The 16,196-nt window shown below is 34.4% G+C and overlaps 1 protein-coding gene across 1 annotated transcript in view; it reads left to right on the top strand.

Annotated features, from left to right (window-relative positions):
- LOC145246134 (disintegrin and metalloproteinase domain-containing protein 12-like) overlaps nt 1-16,196 on the top strand; it is a 483,466-nt gene that overhangs the window by 451,781 nt on the left and 15,489 nt on the right. The window contains exons 11-17 of the mRNA XM_080107984.1: nt 2,598-2,682; nt 4,324-4,463; nt 6,803-6,971; nt 7,960-8,055; nt 11,219-11,350; nt 12,846-13,021; nt 14,905-15,109. Coding sequence (XP_079964110.1) covers nt 2,598-2,682; nt 4,324-4,463; nt 6,803-6,971; nt 7,960-8,055; nt 11,219-11,350; nt 12,846-13,021; nt 14,905-15,109 — 1,003 coding nt within the window. The remainder of the gene's footprint in view (nt 1-2,597; nt 2,683-4,323; nt 4,464-6,802; nt 6,972-7,959; nt 8,056-11,218; nt 11,351-12,845; nt 13,022-14,904; nt 15,110-16,196) is intronic.

Below are 16,196 nucleotides of genomic sequence, written 5' to 3'. Positions count from 1 at the left end.
TTAGAAGGGAGATGCACACATGGGTGTAGATTATATTGTCACTTTAACCAACTCCCAAAGGCATTTTATTTGGCCATTGTTTCACTGAATTGACCTGACCTTGATTACATCTGTGTATACCTTTTGCCGAAAATGACATTTCAAACATCATACTCTTAACTTTTCTTTCTGACAATTCCAAGTTTATCCTGGGCCCCCAAAATCCACAGAGATTAGACCATTCCTGTAATGATCCGGTCCCTGTTGTGTTGATTTTTCAGTGGGAGTTTAGTTCTGTGCAGTTCTAGGAGGTCCACCCTCCGAGGCCTTGCCTTCTCTCTTCGAGAAGGGGTTAGTTTATTGCTAATTGCCTGAGGTGTCCTTATCTAGGAATGCCAATGGTGCTGCCCAGGCACTTTTTGCAAGTCAGAGTGCCCCCTCCTTGGGGGCGCTGACTTCTCAATCTCACTTTCTGACTCTGGTGTCTAAGTTCTTGAAGTGGGTTGGTTGGTTGTTTTTGTTTTACGGCATATCAACCTTTTTCAGGTTATTCAATGCCGAATCTAGTTATTTTGAGGAACGATTTTTAATGGATTATATTTTTTTTACGTCAGATTCTATTTAACTCATAGTTGGGACCCTAACAGGTACTACCACTCCGGGTCAGAGTGGATCTGGGAGCAATGGCAATTAAAGGGTGGCTTTACACTTCCCAAAGCCCACAAGGTGGAGCCTCACCATTGGATATAGTTTTAGGTCATATCCAGGACCGTGATGAAAGGGAGATAATCCCCTGTTGATCTTTATTAAAGGTGCCTCTCCTTTATCAATCAGTTCCAAGTTTGTTTCTTTGATGCACAGACCTTTTATATCTTTGTCGCGTTTATGATTTTTATTCAAATTATCTTTTGATGCATTTGAGAATTATTTTATTGTTCTTGCAGGTGCACGCTTTTGTCAAAATTATTTCTCGATACACATAGTCTAGATATCTAACAAACGTTTGGTCAATGTTCACCGTTATGCCAACTGAAGACGCCTCAACAATCTCTTAAAAAATGACGACTTTTATAGGTTTTCGGTTATACTGAAAACAAATATCGCAGGGAAAATTAGCGCAGACAAATAATTTTTGAGATATGAATAACTGTATTTTGTCACATAATTTCTAGTAGTTTTATTTGGCCGCCATCTTTGTTTCAATGAAATGGTATATTGAGCATGCGCACAAATGCTGCAGTGAGCAGACAATTTGTGTAGTTAATGCAATGCAACGCAATTCCGAAAGCCGTTCTTAACATGGGGAGGTGAAGGGTTATTCTGAAAGCCATTCTTAACATGGGGAGGTGGGGTGGGGGTTATTCCGAAAGCCGTTCTTAACATAAGAAATGACGTTGAATAAACGTTTGCATCAACTAGACACCTCGCATGCTCACTATCCCATTTTATTGAAACAACAAAGATGGCGGCCAAGTCAAACTACTAGAGATTATGATGCATAATACAGGTATTTGTATCTCGAAAACTATTTGTCTCCACTAATTTTCCCTGTAATATTCATGTTCAGCATAGCCGAAAACCTATAAAAGTTGTTGATTTATCGAAAAATGTAGAGGCATCTTCAGTTGGTGCAACGGTGAACTTTGACCAAATGTTCTTCCAGTCTTACCATCAGTTTTGCATTTTCATTCTCTGCCAGATTTTTCGAAAGATTATGAAGGCCGAAGAGTATAACATCGAAGACGTTGTGAAAATACCCACGATCAAGATGAAGTTAACAATCCAAAACACAATCAAAATTAAGTTAACAATCCAAAACACAATCGAAATGAAGTTAACAATCCAAAACACAATCGAAATGAAGTTAACAATCCAAAACACAATCAAAATGAAGTTAACAATCCAAAACACAATCAAGATGAAGTTAACAATCCAAAACACAATCAAAATGAAGTTAACAATCCAAAACACAATCAAAATGAAGTTAACAATCCAAAACACAATCAAAATGAAGTTAACAATCCAAAACACAATCGAAATGAAGTTAACAATCCAAAACACAATCAAAATGAAGTTAACAATCCAAAACACAATCAAAATGAAGTTAACAATCCAAAACACAATCAAAATGAAGTTAACAATCCAAAACACAATTAAGATGAAGTTAACAATCCAAAACACAATCAAGATGAAGTTAACAATCCAAAACACAATCAAGATGAAGTTAACAATCCAAAACACAATCAAAATGAAGTTAACAATCCAAAACACAATCAAAATGAAGTTAACAATCCAAAACACAATCAAGATGAAGTTAACAATCCAAAACACAATCAAGATGAAGTTAACAATCCAAAACACAATCAAGATGAAGTTAACAATCCAAAACACAATCAAGATGAAGTTAACAATCCAAAACACAATCAAGATGAAGTTAACAATCCAAAACACAATCAAAATGAAGTTAACAATCCAAAACACAATCAAGATGAAGTTAACAATCCAAAACACAATCAAGATGAAGTTAACAATCTAAAATACCCGTGAATAATGTAAATGAATAACTGGAACCTTTTTTTTTCATTGCGTTTAATCAATTTTTTTTATTTGAATTTCAGTGGCGTTCAGTTCCCAACAGGTGTGGTAGGCAAAGCTCCCCAGGGGAAGATATGCATGCATAAAAGCTCTGGAGGCGTCACTTCTGTGAGTAAACGACTTTTGTTTCATTTTACTTTAACTCTTCACACCAGGTGTACTTTTAGCACGCCAGTTATGTTAGCAGTTGAAAGGGACAGATTTTGCATTACACCATATCTAATGCCATTCAAACTGAAAAGCCTTTCCAAATATAAATAAAATAAATATTTCCAGGTTTTTGATACCCTATTGCAATACAGGTTTCTTTTCCAGTAACTTCTTTTTAAGAACTGCAGAATTGTGGAACTCTCTTCCTGCTGACTGTTTTCCTCCTAACTTTAAACTTGGTCTTTTCAAGACTAAGGTCAATAAGAATCTTCTGTCTTTGCAATAATCGTCTTCCGTTCTTGTTAGCTTCTTATATCAAGTGGCTTCATGCTTTGTCTAGAGTGATGTCTTTAAAAAATAAAGTCTTTATTTAAATTTAAAAAATGTCATATTTCTTGCAAGATTATTTGTGACAAAAATTTTGCTGCTTATTTCGAATTGTAATTGATTAAAAAACAAATATAAAAATACAGAAAAAGTCTTATGATGTATATGTATTTGTCACGAAACGAAGATGTCATATTCCGAAAATCTCATAAATTGATCAAGTAGTTTTTTTTTTAAATTAATAAAATGTAATTTCACGATTTTTAGCCATTAAAAATTTGTAATTATTTTGAATACAAACAGAATCTCTTGTCATCAAATTCCCTTGTATTTTAACACATTTTAAAATGATTTGGTTGTTCCTGAAAATTTGATTTTCTTTGTTAACAAAAAACTAATTGATTAATTTACGTGATTTTTGGAACATGACATCTTCATTTTGTGACAGGTATATACATTGTAAAGATTTGTCTGTATTTTTTTTTTTTTTTTTGATTAAGTGTAAATTTATAGATGAGGCTTAATGCATTATTTAAACTTTCTGTTATAGCCAGCTTACATACTTCCTAACTTCCAGCATAAAATCAGTTGCTTCACTTTTTTCTCACACCTACATTTACCTCCTCCTCCCCGTGCATCCTTGCATGTATTTTTTTTTTTTTTTTTTTATTATGTTTTTCCAATCTTTCTTTTTTTTTTAAACTATTTTGTTAATATTATGTATTGGACACATTTTTTTTTTTTTTTTTTTTATTATGTTTTTCCAATCTTTCTTTTTTTTTTAAACTATTTTGTTAATATTATGTATTGGACACATTTTTTTTTTTTTTAATGATGCTTGAAATTTTGTTATTTTCATTTCAATAATTTTAGTTTGATGCTTTCATAAACGTATATTTATTTTATAAAGCCAAAGAAAAGACTTATTTTTGAAATTAAAAAAAAATATATTTTTATAGTTTCATAAACATATTTCTTATAAAGTTTCAAATAAAATAAAAAAACTATTTTTTAAAAATTTTGTTAAAAGTACAAATATATAATTTTTGTTAATTTTTATTGTATACTTTTCAATAATGTCCTTTTCTTATATTTTATTTCAATAAATCGTTTCACGTTAGAATTACTGAAGAACAATAAAAGTGACGGAACCGATTTGCCTTGTCACCACTTCCGGTAGCGCTATGCCAGAAGTTAGGAAGTGTGTTAGCTAACTATAACTAAACATTCCTTGAATTACAAATGCTGTTTTTTTTTTTTCTTTGGCCATAGGATCACAGAGGCCCCTCTCTAACGAGTGTGGCCATGACAGTGGCCCATGAACTCGGCCACAATCTTGGCATGGAACATGACACAGCTGGTTGTGAATGCCACGGAAAAAATGGCAAATGTATCATGGAATCAACAAGCGGGTGAGTAATTTCTCATTTACTTGCCTCCCCATATAAAAATTGCCTTAGTCTAGAAGGATTTCTCCTTCACTGACTGTTGATGTTTTTAACCCTTATCCTCAAGTGGCCCCCTTTGGCTTTGATAATTGGTTACCCATAAGTTTAAAAAAAAAAAAAAAAATAGTATAAATATTAACACTAATAAGGGTAAGAACTCGGACAAACTCTAGTACCCCCTTGACGTAAACACCTCCGACAAATCCAACAAGCAGCAAAATCCCACCCCTACACTGTAGAGATCCCTAAATGCTGAAAAGACTTCTACTCAGAGTGGAATGAGAGACGCTCAAGGGTACAAAAATAAGAATTGTCCCAGTCGTGAAGGATTTCTCCTCCACCGAAAGAGAACAAGAAATGGAAGTGCGGCATCCGAAGAACAGATGCTGCACTTTGATCCTGACCAAAAGGCCAAGAGTAGCGATGAACCCGTGGAAAGGGAAAGGGAAAACAGGCAGCTGTAAACGACGAAAAGAAGAGAAAAAAAAGATAAGATCGTAGCTTATGGTGGAAGAACGTGATGACGTTAAATTGGCCATGACAGCCCGTGGGTGGCGAGGATACCAATGAAATTCCGATCTACAGGGGCAAACAGTCGCCGAACAGCGGGGCGACACGTGACCCTATTGAACAGGCGCGTGGCCTTTGTGGAATCGGATTCAGCAGTTTTTATATCCTCTCAAAAATAATTAAGTTAGGCGTTTCTGTTTTTATGTCCTGTCAAATTCCATTAGGGAACAACCGAATGCCAACAGAGAAAGAAAGGCAGCTCCTTTTTTGGGTATATACCGCCTGGCGAAGATTTGACGGACAGTGATTCCTTAATTCTGATTGGCCAACGACCTGAAACGGGAAGAGACCCAGTCCACGCCCCCACAATATAAGCAGCGAGCCTTGAGAGAGTAAGAGAGTAAGAGAGAGAGCCTTGCTTCCTTGGGTCCGACGAACGTAGATTCCCCCATCGACTGTCCCTGTCAAGTAGATAATTGAGTTGTCTGTCGGAGAGAGAGAAGAGAAAACCTCGCAGTTAACAAGTGGCCAGTCCCTAACTAAACAGCTAACTGCGATTGTACCCTGATTGAATACAAAGAAGTTTAAACAAAAAGAAACGCTTATTGACTTGGTCTCTTCCATTGTTTTTGCATGACAAGTCTGTTTTAGGAAACCGGCCGTGACATCATCGCTGAGGAAACATCAAAACCGACAACCGGGGTCATTCCACCACTGGACGACGCGCGGGTGACGTAAGTGTCACAAAACAGCTTTGTCACTTGAGGTGCTAGACTTCGGAATTCCCTCCCAGGCTTCTGCTTTCCTTACTGTATTGACATGTAGAAGTTCAAATATAATGTGAATAGCCATCTTGCTGCCCAACTCCCTACATAGTATCCCTGCAGATCTGGTCCCAAATAGTAGTCCTTTACAACTTAGTGGCACTGTGCCATATTTGGACAAAAAAAAAAAAAAAAGACAACCTTGGTATCCACAGAATGCCATAAAAATTTAGAGAAAAAAATCTTTTAAAATCAACTTATCTGACTTTCAGGCTAGGATCAATGCTTCCATAATGATTAATGAGAAAAAAATTATTGCCAACATAGAGTTGAGGAACACTATGGGAGTACTAACATTGCTTAAATGTATGAATTGCATTTGATTACTCATGGGATACCAAGGATTTGTTGACGACCAAGTTATAGAAGAGTCTATCTATGCTTTTTCGGCTTTTGGGCAAGGTTGAAAGCATATAAACAATTTTAAAAGTGATATATTGAACAGGGTAGCCCCCATAGAGTAAATGTGGTATTTTGGTGACTGCTGAAATGAAAGTGATGAACAAATACTGAAATAATGAAAGTGACCAGTGCTTGAAAGAATGGGTCAGAATGGATGGAGTTAAGAGTGAATGTTAACAGAAGATGGCTATCAAACTCTCGCGTTTTGATGTCCTTGTGCCTAATTTGTAAATTAATTTTAAAATGTTTTACTTGTGAATAAATAAAACAAAGTGTTGTATATATTTTGTTGTCAGTTAATGAAACTGAAATCTTTCTAGACTAAGGTAATTTAGATTTCTGTTTCACTGCAAACAACATAAATGTATGAATTTGATAGCTGGATTTTCTTCGCTTGAAAAAAAAGAAAAACATGTGTTTAACTCTGCCCTCGTAGAGAGGCAAGTATATACATCAAAGTGGGTGTAGAGAGGGGATACTGTTGAGCCTTGGCATTCACATTCTGAGTGCTAATTTTTTTTTTTTTTTCATCTGATTTTAATATATCATCAATTTATGCTTTTTCAGGGACCAAGGTACTTCTGTTTGGTCTAGTTGTTCTAGACAAGCACTTCAGGATGCGTTTGACCAGGGAATGGATTACTGCTTGCGAAACAAACCAGACTCACTCTATAATGCATCATGTGGCAATGGCTTTGTTGAAGAAGGCGAAGAATGTGATTGTGGAATGCCGCAGGTATCAATATTATTCTAGAAAACTTATTTTTTATTTTATGGTATATCAATACCTTTGAAGTTGTTTAGTGCCATCATTTCCCATGCATTTTGATTTTTTTTTTTTTACTTGGGAGCCATCACTTAACAAAGCCCGAATTCCACTCTTGGATAACGGTAGTAGGTAGTGTAATAATTGTTAATCGTGTAAATTGGGTATAATTGTTTATTTATAGGGCGGGCGGCTCAACAAGAACTTGTATTTGAAGACTACTATGTTGTATTCAACCAGGAAGCAGGACAGCGGTACAGTGTTCCACAAGCGGGTAGTTCTAGGAAAGAAGCGTTGTTCATGGAATCTGAATTTAGATTTAGGCACAGTTAGCGAGTGGAGAAAATCATATATAGTGGTTTTAGCTAGTTGAGTGCTTTTTTTTGTGAAAGATTGGCAAGGAAGACCATAGATTGGAGCTCAGTTGAGCACTTGCCATGAAAATAACGATAGAGCAGAGACAGGCTCACAATGTCTCTTCTGTAGGAAAGAGATTGCAGGGAAGAGAAAATGGCATCATCTACTAGGTTTCGAAGCTAGTTTTGAACTCTATCAAAGCTGGGTAGGACACGCCAAGCAGCTCATGTCCAGACGTGGCAACAGTGTTCCATTTTAGAGCATACCTGGCTTTTATACAGATAGAGGATTACATTGGCAGTGAGATACCTTCTGGAGCAGTAGAGTGATCCAACTATTTTTTCCAATGATCTTGGCAACAGATTTGATTTTATATTTTAAGTCGTCTCCAGTGTAATAATCTTCCATGCCTGAATAAACATGTTTTACGTCATAAAAAAACTGAAGCATACTTTTTCTTCCATTTTCACGTTTCTAATGTTGAAATTAAATTATAGAATTACTTATGGCAGACCCTTTATAATGAATATTTATTAAAATTGTTTTGTTTTTTAGCAGTGAACACCTAATTATTACTGTTTTTTTTGTTTGTGTGCTTCAGGTTTGTAACAGCAAGTGTTGTGATGCGCGTACGTGTAAATTAAAGCCGAATGCAGTTTGTGCAACGGGAAAATGTTGCAACAAAGAAACGTGCACGGTAAGTATATTTTGCATTCATTAAAACAAGTAACATTCTATGTTGTCTTATGGAAGTCGCTCTAGACAGGTCATGAAGCCACTTGATAAAAGAAGCTTCAAAAAATTGCCAACGATAAGTGTTAGATGGAGTAGGTTCTGACCCAGAAAACAGCAATTCTTCCCTCTTTGTCACAAACATCGCTCATGGAATACGAGGACTTATATCTGGCCGGTTCCTCGCTCAAACCAATGTGATTCTTCCTCTCCAGATTTTCCTGTCTTCCATCAGCTGCCTCAGATCTTCAGAATCACAGTTGGCATCGTGTGTAATTTAGTGGATCTAGGTCATCTTATGCTTGTGTGCCTGTGGCGTGGAGTCCACAGCAATACATTTCTCATCAGCTCTCGTTTGCTTCTCTGGCAGTGACTGATAAATCATAGACGTCACTCCCTGATGGTAGTAGATATGGCAGGTAGGTTGCCATAAAGTTGCTGCTTTATGGGATGATCTTGGCAAAATATATTTAACATTTTTTTTTTTTTTCACAAGGTGGTCACCACTTATCAAGGCCCGGAAGCCACTCAGGAATAAGAGTTATTGCAAGTACAGTACGTTAGTGTGGGGATTTAATAAAGTGTCTACTAAAGGGGGCGGTTCATAAGGAATTTGTTTACGTTGGACTTGAAGACATCCAGGTTGTAGTCAGGTGGGAAGCAGGCAAACAGAACAGAGTTCCACAGGCGTGCATTTTTAAGAAAGAAGCTTTGTTCATGGAATGTACGTTTTGATTTAGGCACAGATAAAGAGTGGGGAAAATTTTTGACAGTGGATTCAGCTAGACTGGTGTTTTTCGTAAAGAATTGGTGAGGGGGGGACTAGAGATTGGAGTTCAGATGAGCACCTGCCATGGAAATAACGATAAAACAAAGATAGGCTTGCAACGTCTCTTCTGTGGGAGAGAGGTTGTAGGGAAGAGAAAAGGGCATCCCCCACTAAGCAACAAAGTCTATTTTGTACTCTGTCAAGGCAGGATAGGCTGTTTTTAGCAGCTCCTGCTCAGATATGGCAGCAGTATTCCATCCTTGGACGTACTTGGCTTTTATATAGATAGAGAATGGCATCAGTAGTGAGATATCTTCTGGAGCGGTAGAAGGATCCCACCATCTTTCCAGCGACCTTGGCAACAGACTTGATGTACGTGTTCCATTTCAGATAAGAAGTAAAGGATAAACCCAGAAGCTTGTCAAAACATGGGGCCTCCCCTAGATGAGAGCCATCCATTTCAATTGATGCCAGATGGAGATCAGAGCGTTGATGATGTAAAGATAGAAGTTTGGTTTTAGATGAATTAGAGGTAACCAGCCACGTCTTACCCCACTGAACCACTGTTCATAACGTACGGGTGTATATGCTGTCTAGCTTTCTTTCCAATCTTTTGGTGAGTGTCCAGGTTGTAGCACCGTAAACAAGGACAGACTCCACGACTGAGACTAAAGAACAAAATAAGGGAAGCGAGAGTTGCGTATTATTGGATGGTTCTCATCTTCATCTGTATAATGTTTTGGTCAATGTAACCTCCAACCTTCTTCAGGTGTTGAATTCTAGGAATTGGCATAAAATTTCGAATGGAACGGGACAGTATGTTCTCATTCTGTCAGCCCTGACTTGGTAGAAGTTTCAAGCAATTTGCAATTGAATGCCGTCAATTAAAGCCAAAAATAATTTGCGCAATGGGAAAATGTTATAACTATGGATCCTGCACTGTAATATATTGCAAAACAAATATTTGGTTGATTAGAAATTTCTTGTAGAAATTTTAATTTTGATTTCAAATAATATATTTTCAAAAAAAGCTGCTGAAATCGCTTGCGATATACATGAAGTGTTTGGACCAGAAAACAGTACTGAATGCACAGCACAATGCTGGTTTAAGAAATTCCATGGTGGCGATGAGAGTCTTAAAGATGATTAGTGTAGTGATCAGACATCGGATGTTGACAGCAACCAATTAAAAGCCTTAGTGAAAGCCAATCTACGCACAACTGTACATATTATTTGGATAGTTCGCATCTTCAGTGTTATTTTTATAACGCTTTGATCGATATAACCTCTAACCTTCTTTAGGTGTATTTTGTTGAACTTGGGAATTGGAATGGAAAAAATTGAATGGAGAGGGATAGTATGTTCTTGTTCCATCAGCCATGATTTGGTAGAAGTTTCTAGCAATTTCTATCTGCAGAAAAATGTTCATTTTAACATGCCAACATATTTCTATTACTTTTGTGCATGCGCAAATTCATTCATAGCTTTAAGTGGTTTAATTTAAAATTGTTCTTAACTATCTGTCGACAGCTCAGATGGTAGGGAACGTGACTGAAGCACTAAATGTTTTCGTTTTGATTTTAACAGATGCCATCTAATCTAAGTCATTTTTTTTTTTTTTTTAAATCACTACTGTATATTAGGTACAATATAATATTCAATAGAGGATTGGCTCTGTAATAATAAATAGGAAATCTGCATGAGTTAAAATATATTTAACTGTATTTTGTGACCAAGCAAGGCTTGGTGACCCTCTGCTAGTTTAAAAATAAAACTGCTTGATAAATTTAAATATTTTTTTCAATCACAAGTATGTATATCAAGATTTTACTTTGTGTTTTTTTTATGCAGAGAAATTTTGAGGAAACAATTTTGAGGAAGCAATTTTGAGGAAGCAACGAGGTTTAATTATTATTTTTCACTTTTTGTCTCATGCTGAAGTTAGACTTTTGTGAATGACTTCCAACTTCTGTAGGTCACCATTTCGTTTGTGGCAACCGCCAGGATCTGATCAGTATCAACTGATCTTCATCTTTTAAGCAGATCACCGCATGATTTTGGACCATCGATATTGATGTGAAACACTCTTTAGAGCATTTCGGATGACTGATGGTGAGTGATGTATACGTACCAATTGTAAAAAATATAACGTAACTTGCATCCACAGACAGAATTGAACTCAACACATGAGTTTGTAGTGTAATTCAAATCTTGTTCGTAGTTGAATACTTGATGTTTCGTCAGGGCTATAAGGGTGTTTTTTATCGTGACGCCATCACAATTGAGATGTTGTTCTTGTTGTGCAGTTTGGCCCTGACTGGTTTTATTTATTTAAATTTATTGATTTTCTATTTTTCAGTTCCTTCCGGTAGGCACCGTGTGTAATGCCAAAAAAGGAGAATGTGATTTGGACGAATACTGCAGTGGAAAAGGAGAATATTGTCCCGATGATGTGTTCGTTTATAATGGACGCCCGTGTCTTTCTGGAGAGGTAGGCATGTTGTGTATTTTACTGTGTTCAAACAAAAAAAAATGTACATTTACAAAAGGATTATTTAAAAAAAAAAAAAAAAAAAAAAAAAAAGCAATAATCATAAAGCTCCTCTGTTGCTTAAGGCATGATGTTCGAATTGCTTTTTTTTTTTTTTTGGTTGGGGGGGGGGATGGCAAGGCCAATGCTTATCAAATTTTATTAAAAACCGTTGGGATTACCCTACATTAAATACTTGAACCAAAATACCACATTTTGTGGTTTTGATCTTATTTATATGAATGATCCCAAATTTGTTTTGAAAAGATTTAACGAGGGAACTGGTACAACATTTAAAGAAATTTGAATAAAAAAATTATTTCATATCAAGATTTAGAAAGGCAGATTGAAGTCTAAACTTGATAAGATCAGACAGATCTCTATATTGTGTTTCTCTTTGTTCTACTTTTTCTCAGAAACTACTGGTCTGATCTGACTGAAACTTTGTATGAACCTTTGAATGACGTATATAAGGTTCATAAATGCTACAAACACATCCTCACCACATGCATTTTATTATTTGGGATTGTCCACTGTGATTGGCCAATTTTTGAGGTTCAATTGTGAGCTATCCAGTTACTTGGCTTTACCTGCTACTTGCATCCTTGCATCAAACAAAAAAACAAACAAAATAGTTTTAGTCAACTTAAAGAAACACCAAAAAGCAGCAATACAACTTCTTAAATGAACAGGAAGTCAAAATAAAATTCAGGATTTCCTGTTTATAGTGAAGTCAAGTGACTCCTTGTACACTGCTCTGTCTGGAAGTGACGCCCGTAAAACTGCCCATCTTTGAGGTTTGATTGTGAGCTAACGAGGAAAGAACTAAACACCTTTTCTGGAGGAATTTAAGTTCAGACTATCAAGAATGTCTAGAAACAAAAAAAAATTCAATTTCCAATAGTGCCACGTGTTTTTTGGGAGCACGTCAGCTTAAAACTTCAATAATTCAGAAACAGTTCATTTTCAGAGGTTTTAAACGTGATTCTTGGATTTCTCATGTGGAAAAACCTTGTCCATGCAAATTTTTAAGGTTCTACCTAGTCTAGAAATTGATTTATGCCCAAAAACGTAATTTCATAATTTATGCCTCAACGCGATATACGTAAAATACCAAAATTGCGATATTTCCAGAACCGCTTAAAGTTAAAAGCTCAAATTTTCAGGATTCCCTAGTTTTTATGATACCAACATATGGTGAAAGTTTGGAAAAAATCTGAGAGGTAAGAGTGTCATGGTCTGGATGATTTGAGATGCAATTACTCTCCTGTCTTCAGAGCTCTTCAACTTTTTGAGTTAAAAAAATAGGAGGCTTTACTTTTGGAACAACCCTCATATATGTGTATGCGGGTGTGTGCATTATTATAGCCTTATATAAATTATTTTTATACATTAAACAGAATGCTTGAAGCAAACTACATGACTACATGATTTTGTTAATCTTTTTATGTTTCAGTCATATTGTTACAAAGGGAAGTGCAACACACATTCCAGCCAGTGCCGTCTTTTGTGGGGTCAGACAGGAGAGGCATCAAATGATATATGTTTTACTTACAACAATGTCTTTGGAAACGAAAGTGGAAACTGTGGATATGACTGGAAAAACGAATCTTATCGAAAATGCAGACCAGAGTAAGCTTTGAAAAAAAAAAAAAAAAAAAAAAAAAAAAAAATTTATATATATATTTCTGTGAAAATATATTTTATTTCCTTACAATATATACCAATCCTTATTTAAGAAGCTCAGTGTAATTACAAAGTAATATAGTGAATGAATGACAAAAGTTTATATTCCAAAGTTCCTGATGTTGAGCATAGTATAATTTATTCCTTTAATTCAGTGGACATTTACAATTCTTGACAGTATCTGGTTTGTAGCACAAACTCAATCACTTAATTATTATATCAACTAGGGTAAAATAGATTCACTAGTTGATATAATAATTGATTGATTTTGTGCTATGAAACAGATACTGCCAAGAATTGTAAATGTTAACTGAATTAAAGGAATAAATTATAAGATAGTCAACATCATGAACTTTGGGATATAGACTTTTGTCATTTATTCACTATATATATATATATATATATATATATATATATATATATATATATATATATATATATAAAATAACCACTTAACATTGTGTTATTTGAGCTGTATAACAATTTCAGTTATAGTAAACTAAATCAAATCATCAAATGAATGTTGCAGATACTGGTGAAGCATAATTTCTATCACCCATTTTTGACAGAAGTTAGCAATTGTGTGTGTGTGTGTGTGTGTGTGTGTGTGTGTATATATACCCTGTTAAATTACATTTCATGTAATACACACATCCATTCTGTTAAATTATAGTTCATGTAATACACACATCCATTCTGTTAAATTACATTTCATGTAATACACACATCCATTCTGTTAAATTACATTTCATGTAATACACACATCCATTCTGTTAAATTATAGTTCATGTAATACACACATCCATTCTGTTAAATTACATTTCATGTAATACACACATCCATTCTGTTAAATTATAGTTCATGTAATACACACATCCATTCTGTTAAATTATAGTTCATGTAATACACACATCCATTCTCTTAAATTCTCTTAAATTACATTTCATGTAATACACACACCCATCCTGTTAAATTATAGTTCATGACAAAAAAAAAAAAATCTGTCCACTCAATTTTCCTTTAAAATTTTGTTTAAAAAATATTTCATTAAATTTTTTTTTTTTTTTTAAATTTATTATTTTGGCAAATGCATTTTAAAATAAAAATAATAAAAATTATGATTATTTATGCTCTGAAGTTGGAAATACATTTTCATTGAGCTTTTATTTGTAATAATTTTGATTAAAATATATATTTTATTATAACTCAAGAACTATATATATATATATATATATATATATATATATATATATATATATATATTTGAAATATTATTACGTGCATAAAAGGTATACCCATGGACATGCATGTTTCTAGCTTTCAGCCATCGTCAGCATGGGTTAGGATTGAACTCATGATGCCAACGTTTGCAATCTGGCATTCTACCATTGAGCTATGATGACTCACCATTTGAATGCACAGTTTTTTATCGCTTTTAAATTTAAATTTTAGCTGAAATATATCCAGACTATGGTTGAAGAATTTAAAAGGGGTTGGAGGACAAGTTTATGTGGTGCATAAAAATAAAATGGAACTAATGCAGGGTTTTAATATACACACATCCATTCTGTTAAATTACATTTCATGTAATACACACATCCATTCTGTTAAATTATATTTCATGTAATACACACAGAATTTAAAAGGGTTTGGAGGACAAGTTTATGTGGTGCATAAAAATAAAATGGAACTCATGTAGGTTTTTGGGGCACATTTTCTATCCTTCCATTTATCTGAATAGCTGGAACCAACCATTATTCAAGATTTTTAAAAATTGATTTTCATATGTCATGAATCATAACTTTTTGTTTGCCCATTTTATTTTATAGAAATACTCGCTGCGGAATGCTGCATTGCAAACATAAAAATGAGAAACTAATGTTTTGGAAAGACAGTCTGGCTCATAAGTTCCCAAGGTCTTTTCTGGAAAACGCATCTGGGAAGTATGTGTGCCGTGCCGTCATTCTTGATGTCGGATTAGAGATGCCAGACCCGGGTCTGGTGCCAGATGGAGCAAAATGTGGCGATCATAAGGTATGTACACAATCTCGAACCAACGGCAATGCATACATTGAATCTGCACTTTTAACGATGAAAATGCAATTTCAAACTTGAGCATGACCAACAAACTAGCATGGTTACCCTGCGTTGTCTGGGGTCATGGATGATAAGATCAAATTAAAAAGTGTGTATAATATCTTTCTTTGAAATTTACTTTTCACCTCTCATTCTCTCTTGTGTCAAGAAAAATTTATCCTTCTTAGACAGAGGACAAAACAGGTACTGCACTTCAATCATAGTCTAAAGGCAAAGAAAGTATTTTGTTTTCAGTTTCTGATCAAAGTTAAATATGGAAAAAATATTTCCAAATGTTTAATATATATAAAGATTTTTATGGGTACATAATTTTACAACACTTTTGAATAACACTGAACGTAGTGTCATAATTAATTGCTGAGGGTTTAGTTTTTTTTTTTTTGTTTCTATACTTTAAACATAAACCATTAAAAAGAAACTTAAAAAAAAAATTTCTTTTCTTTTTCTTTTTTTAATCCTGGCTATTTATGGTCTTTTGACCATGTTTTTAAACAATGTTTTCTCCCACGTTGCTAACGTTAACCTTAAAAAGAGTTGGCTGAAAGACGTAGATAAGGTTTTTTTTTTCTGTCCTAACCCGTATTTATCCCTTTTATCTAATTTATACTTTAGAAGTGTATTTTGGTCTTCTTTTTGAAAGTTTCATTTTAATGGTTTATGTTTAAACTATAGAAAAAAAAAAAACAAACAAAAAAAAAACAACAACTAAACCCTCAACAATTAATTATGGCAGTACATTTGGTGTTATTTAAAAATGATATATATATGGTCTATAGTAAGGAGGGCTAGTAAGTATAAACCAAATAAATAGAAAAGACGTAACCTCTGTATCCTTAAATCATATCGCATATCAACATCTAAGCAAGATTTATTAAATAAGCACCTAGATGTAGTGCAGGTATGCCTGCATAAGAATAAATTCCTGTTATCCCACATTGAACCAGACTAAATAAAAAAAATAACAAAAATAGAAGATATATAAACAAATAAGTAAATAAAAAAAAAAAGGGATAAAAAAATGGAG

This window comes from Euprymna scolopes, chromosome 23, assembly GCF_053919585.1.
Source record: "Euprymna scolopes isolate OS-2025 chromosome 23, ASM5391958v1, whole genome shotgun sequence".
NCBI lineage: Eukaryota > Metazoa > Mollusca > Cephalopoda > Sepiida > Sepiolidae > Euprymna > Euprymna scolopes.
The sequence above is the reverse complement of the archived record's forward strand: the minus strand, read 5'-3'. Positions and strand labels throughout refer to the sequence as shown.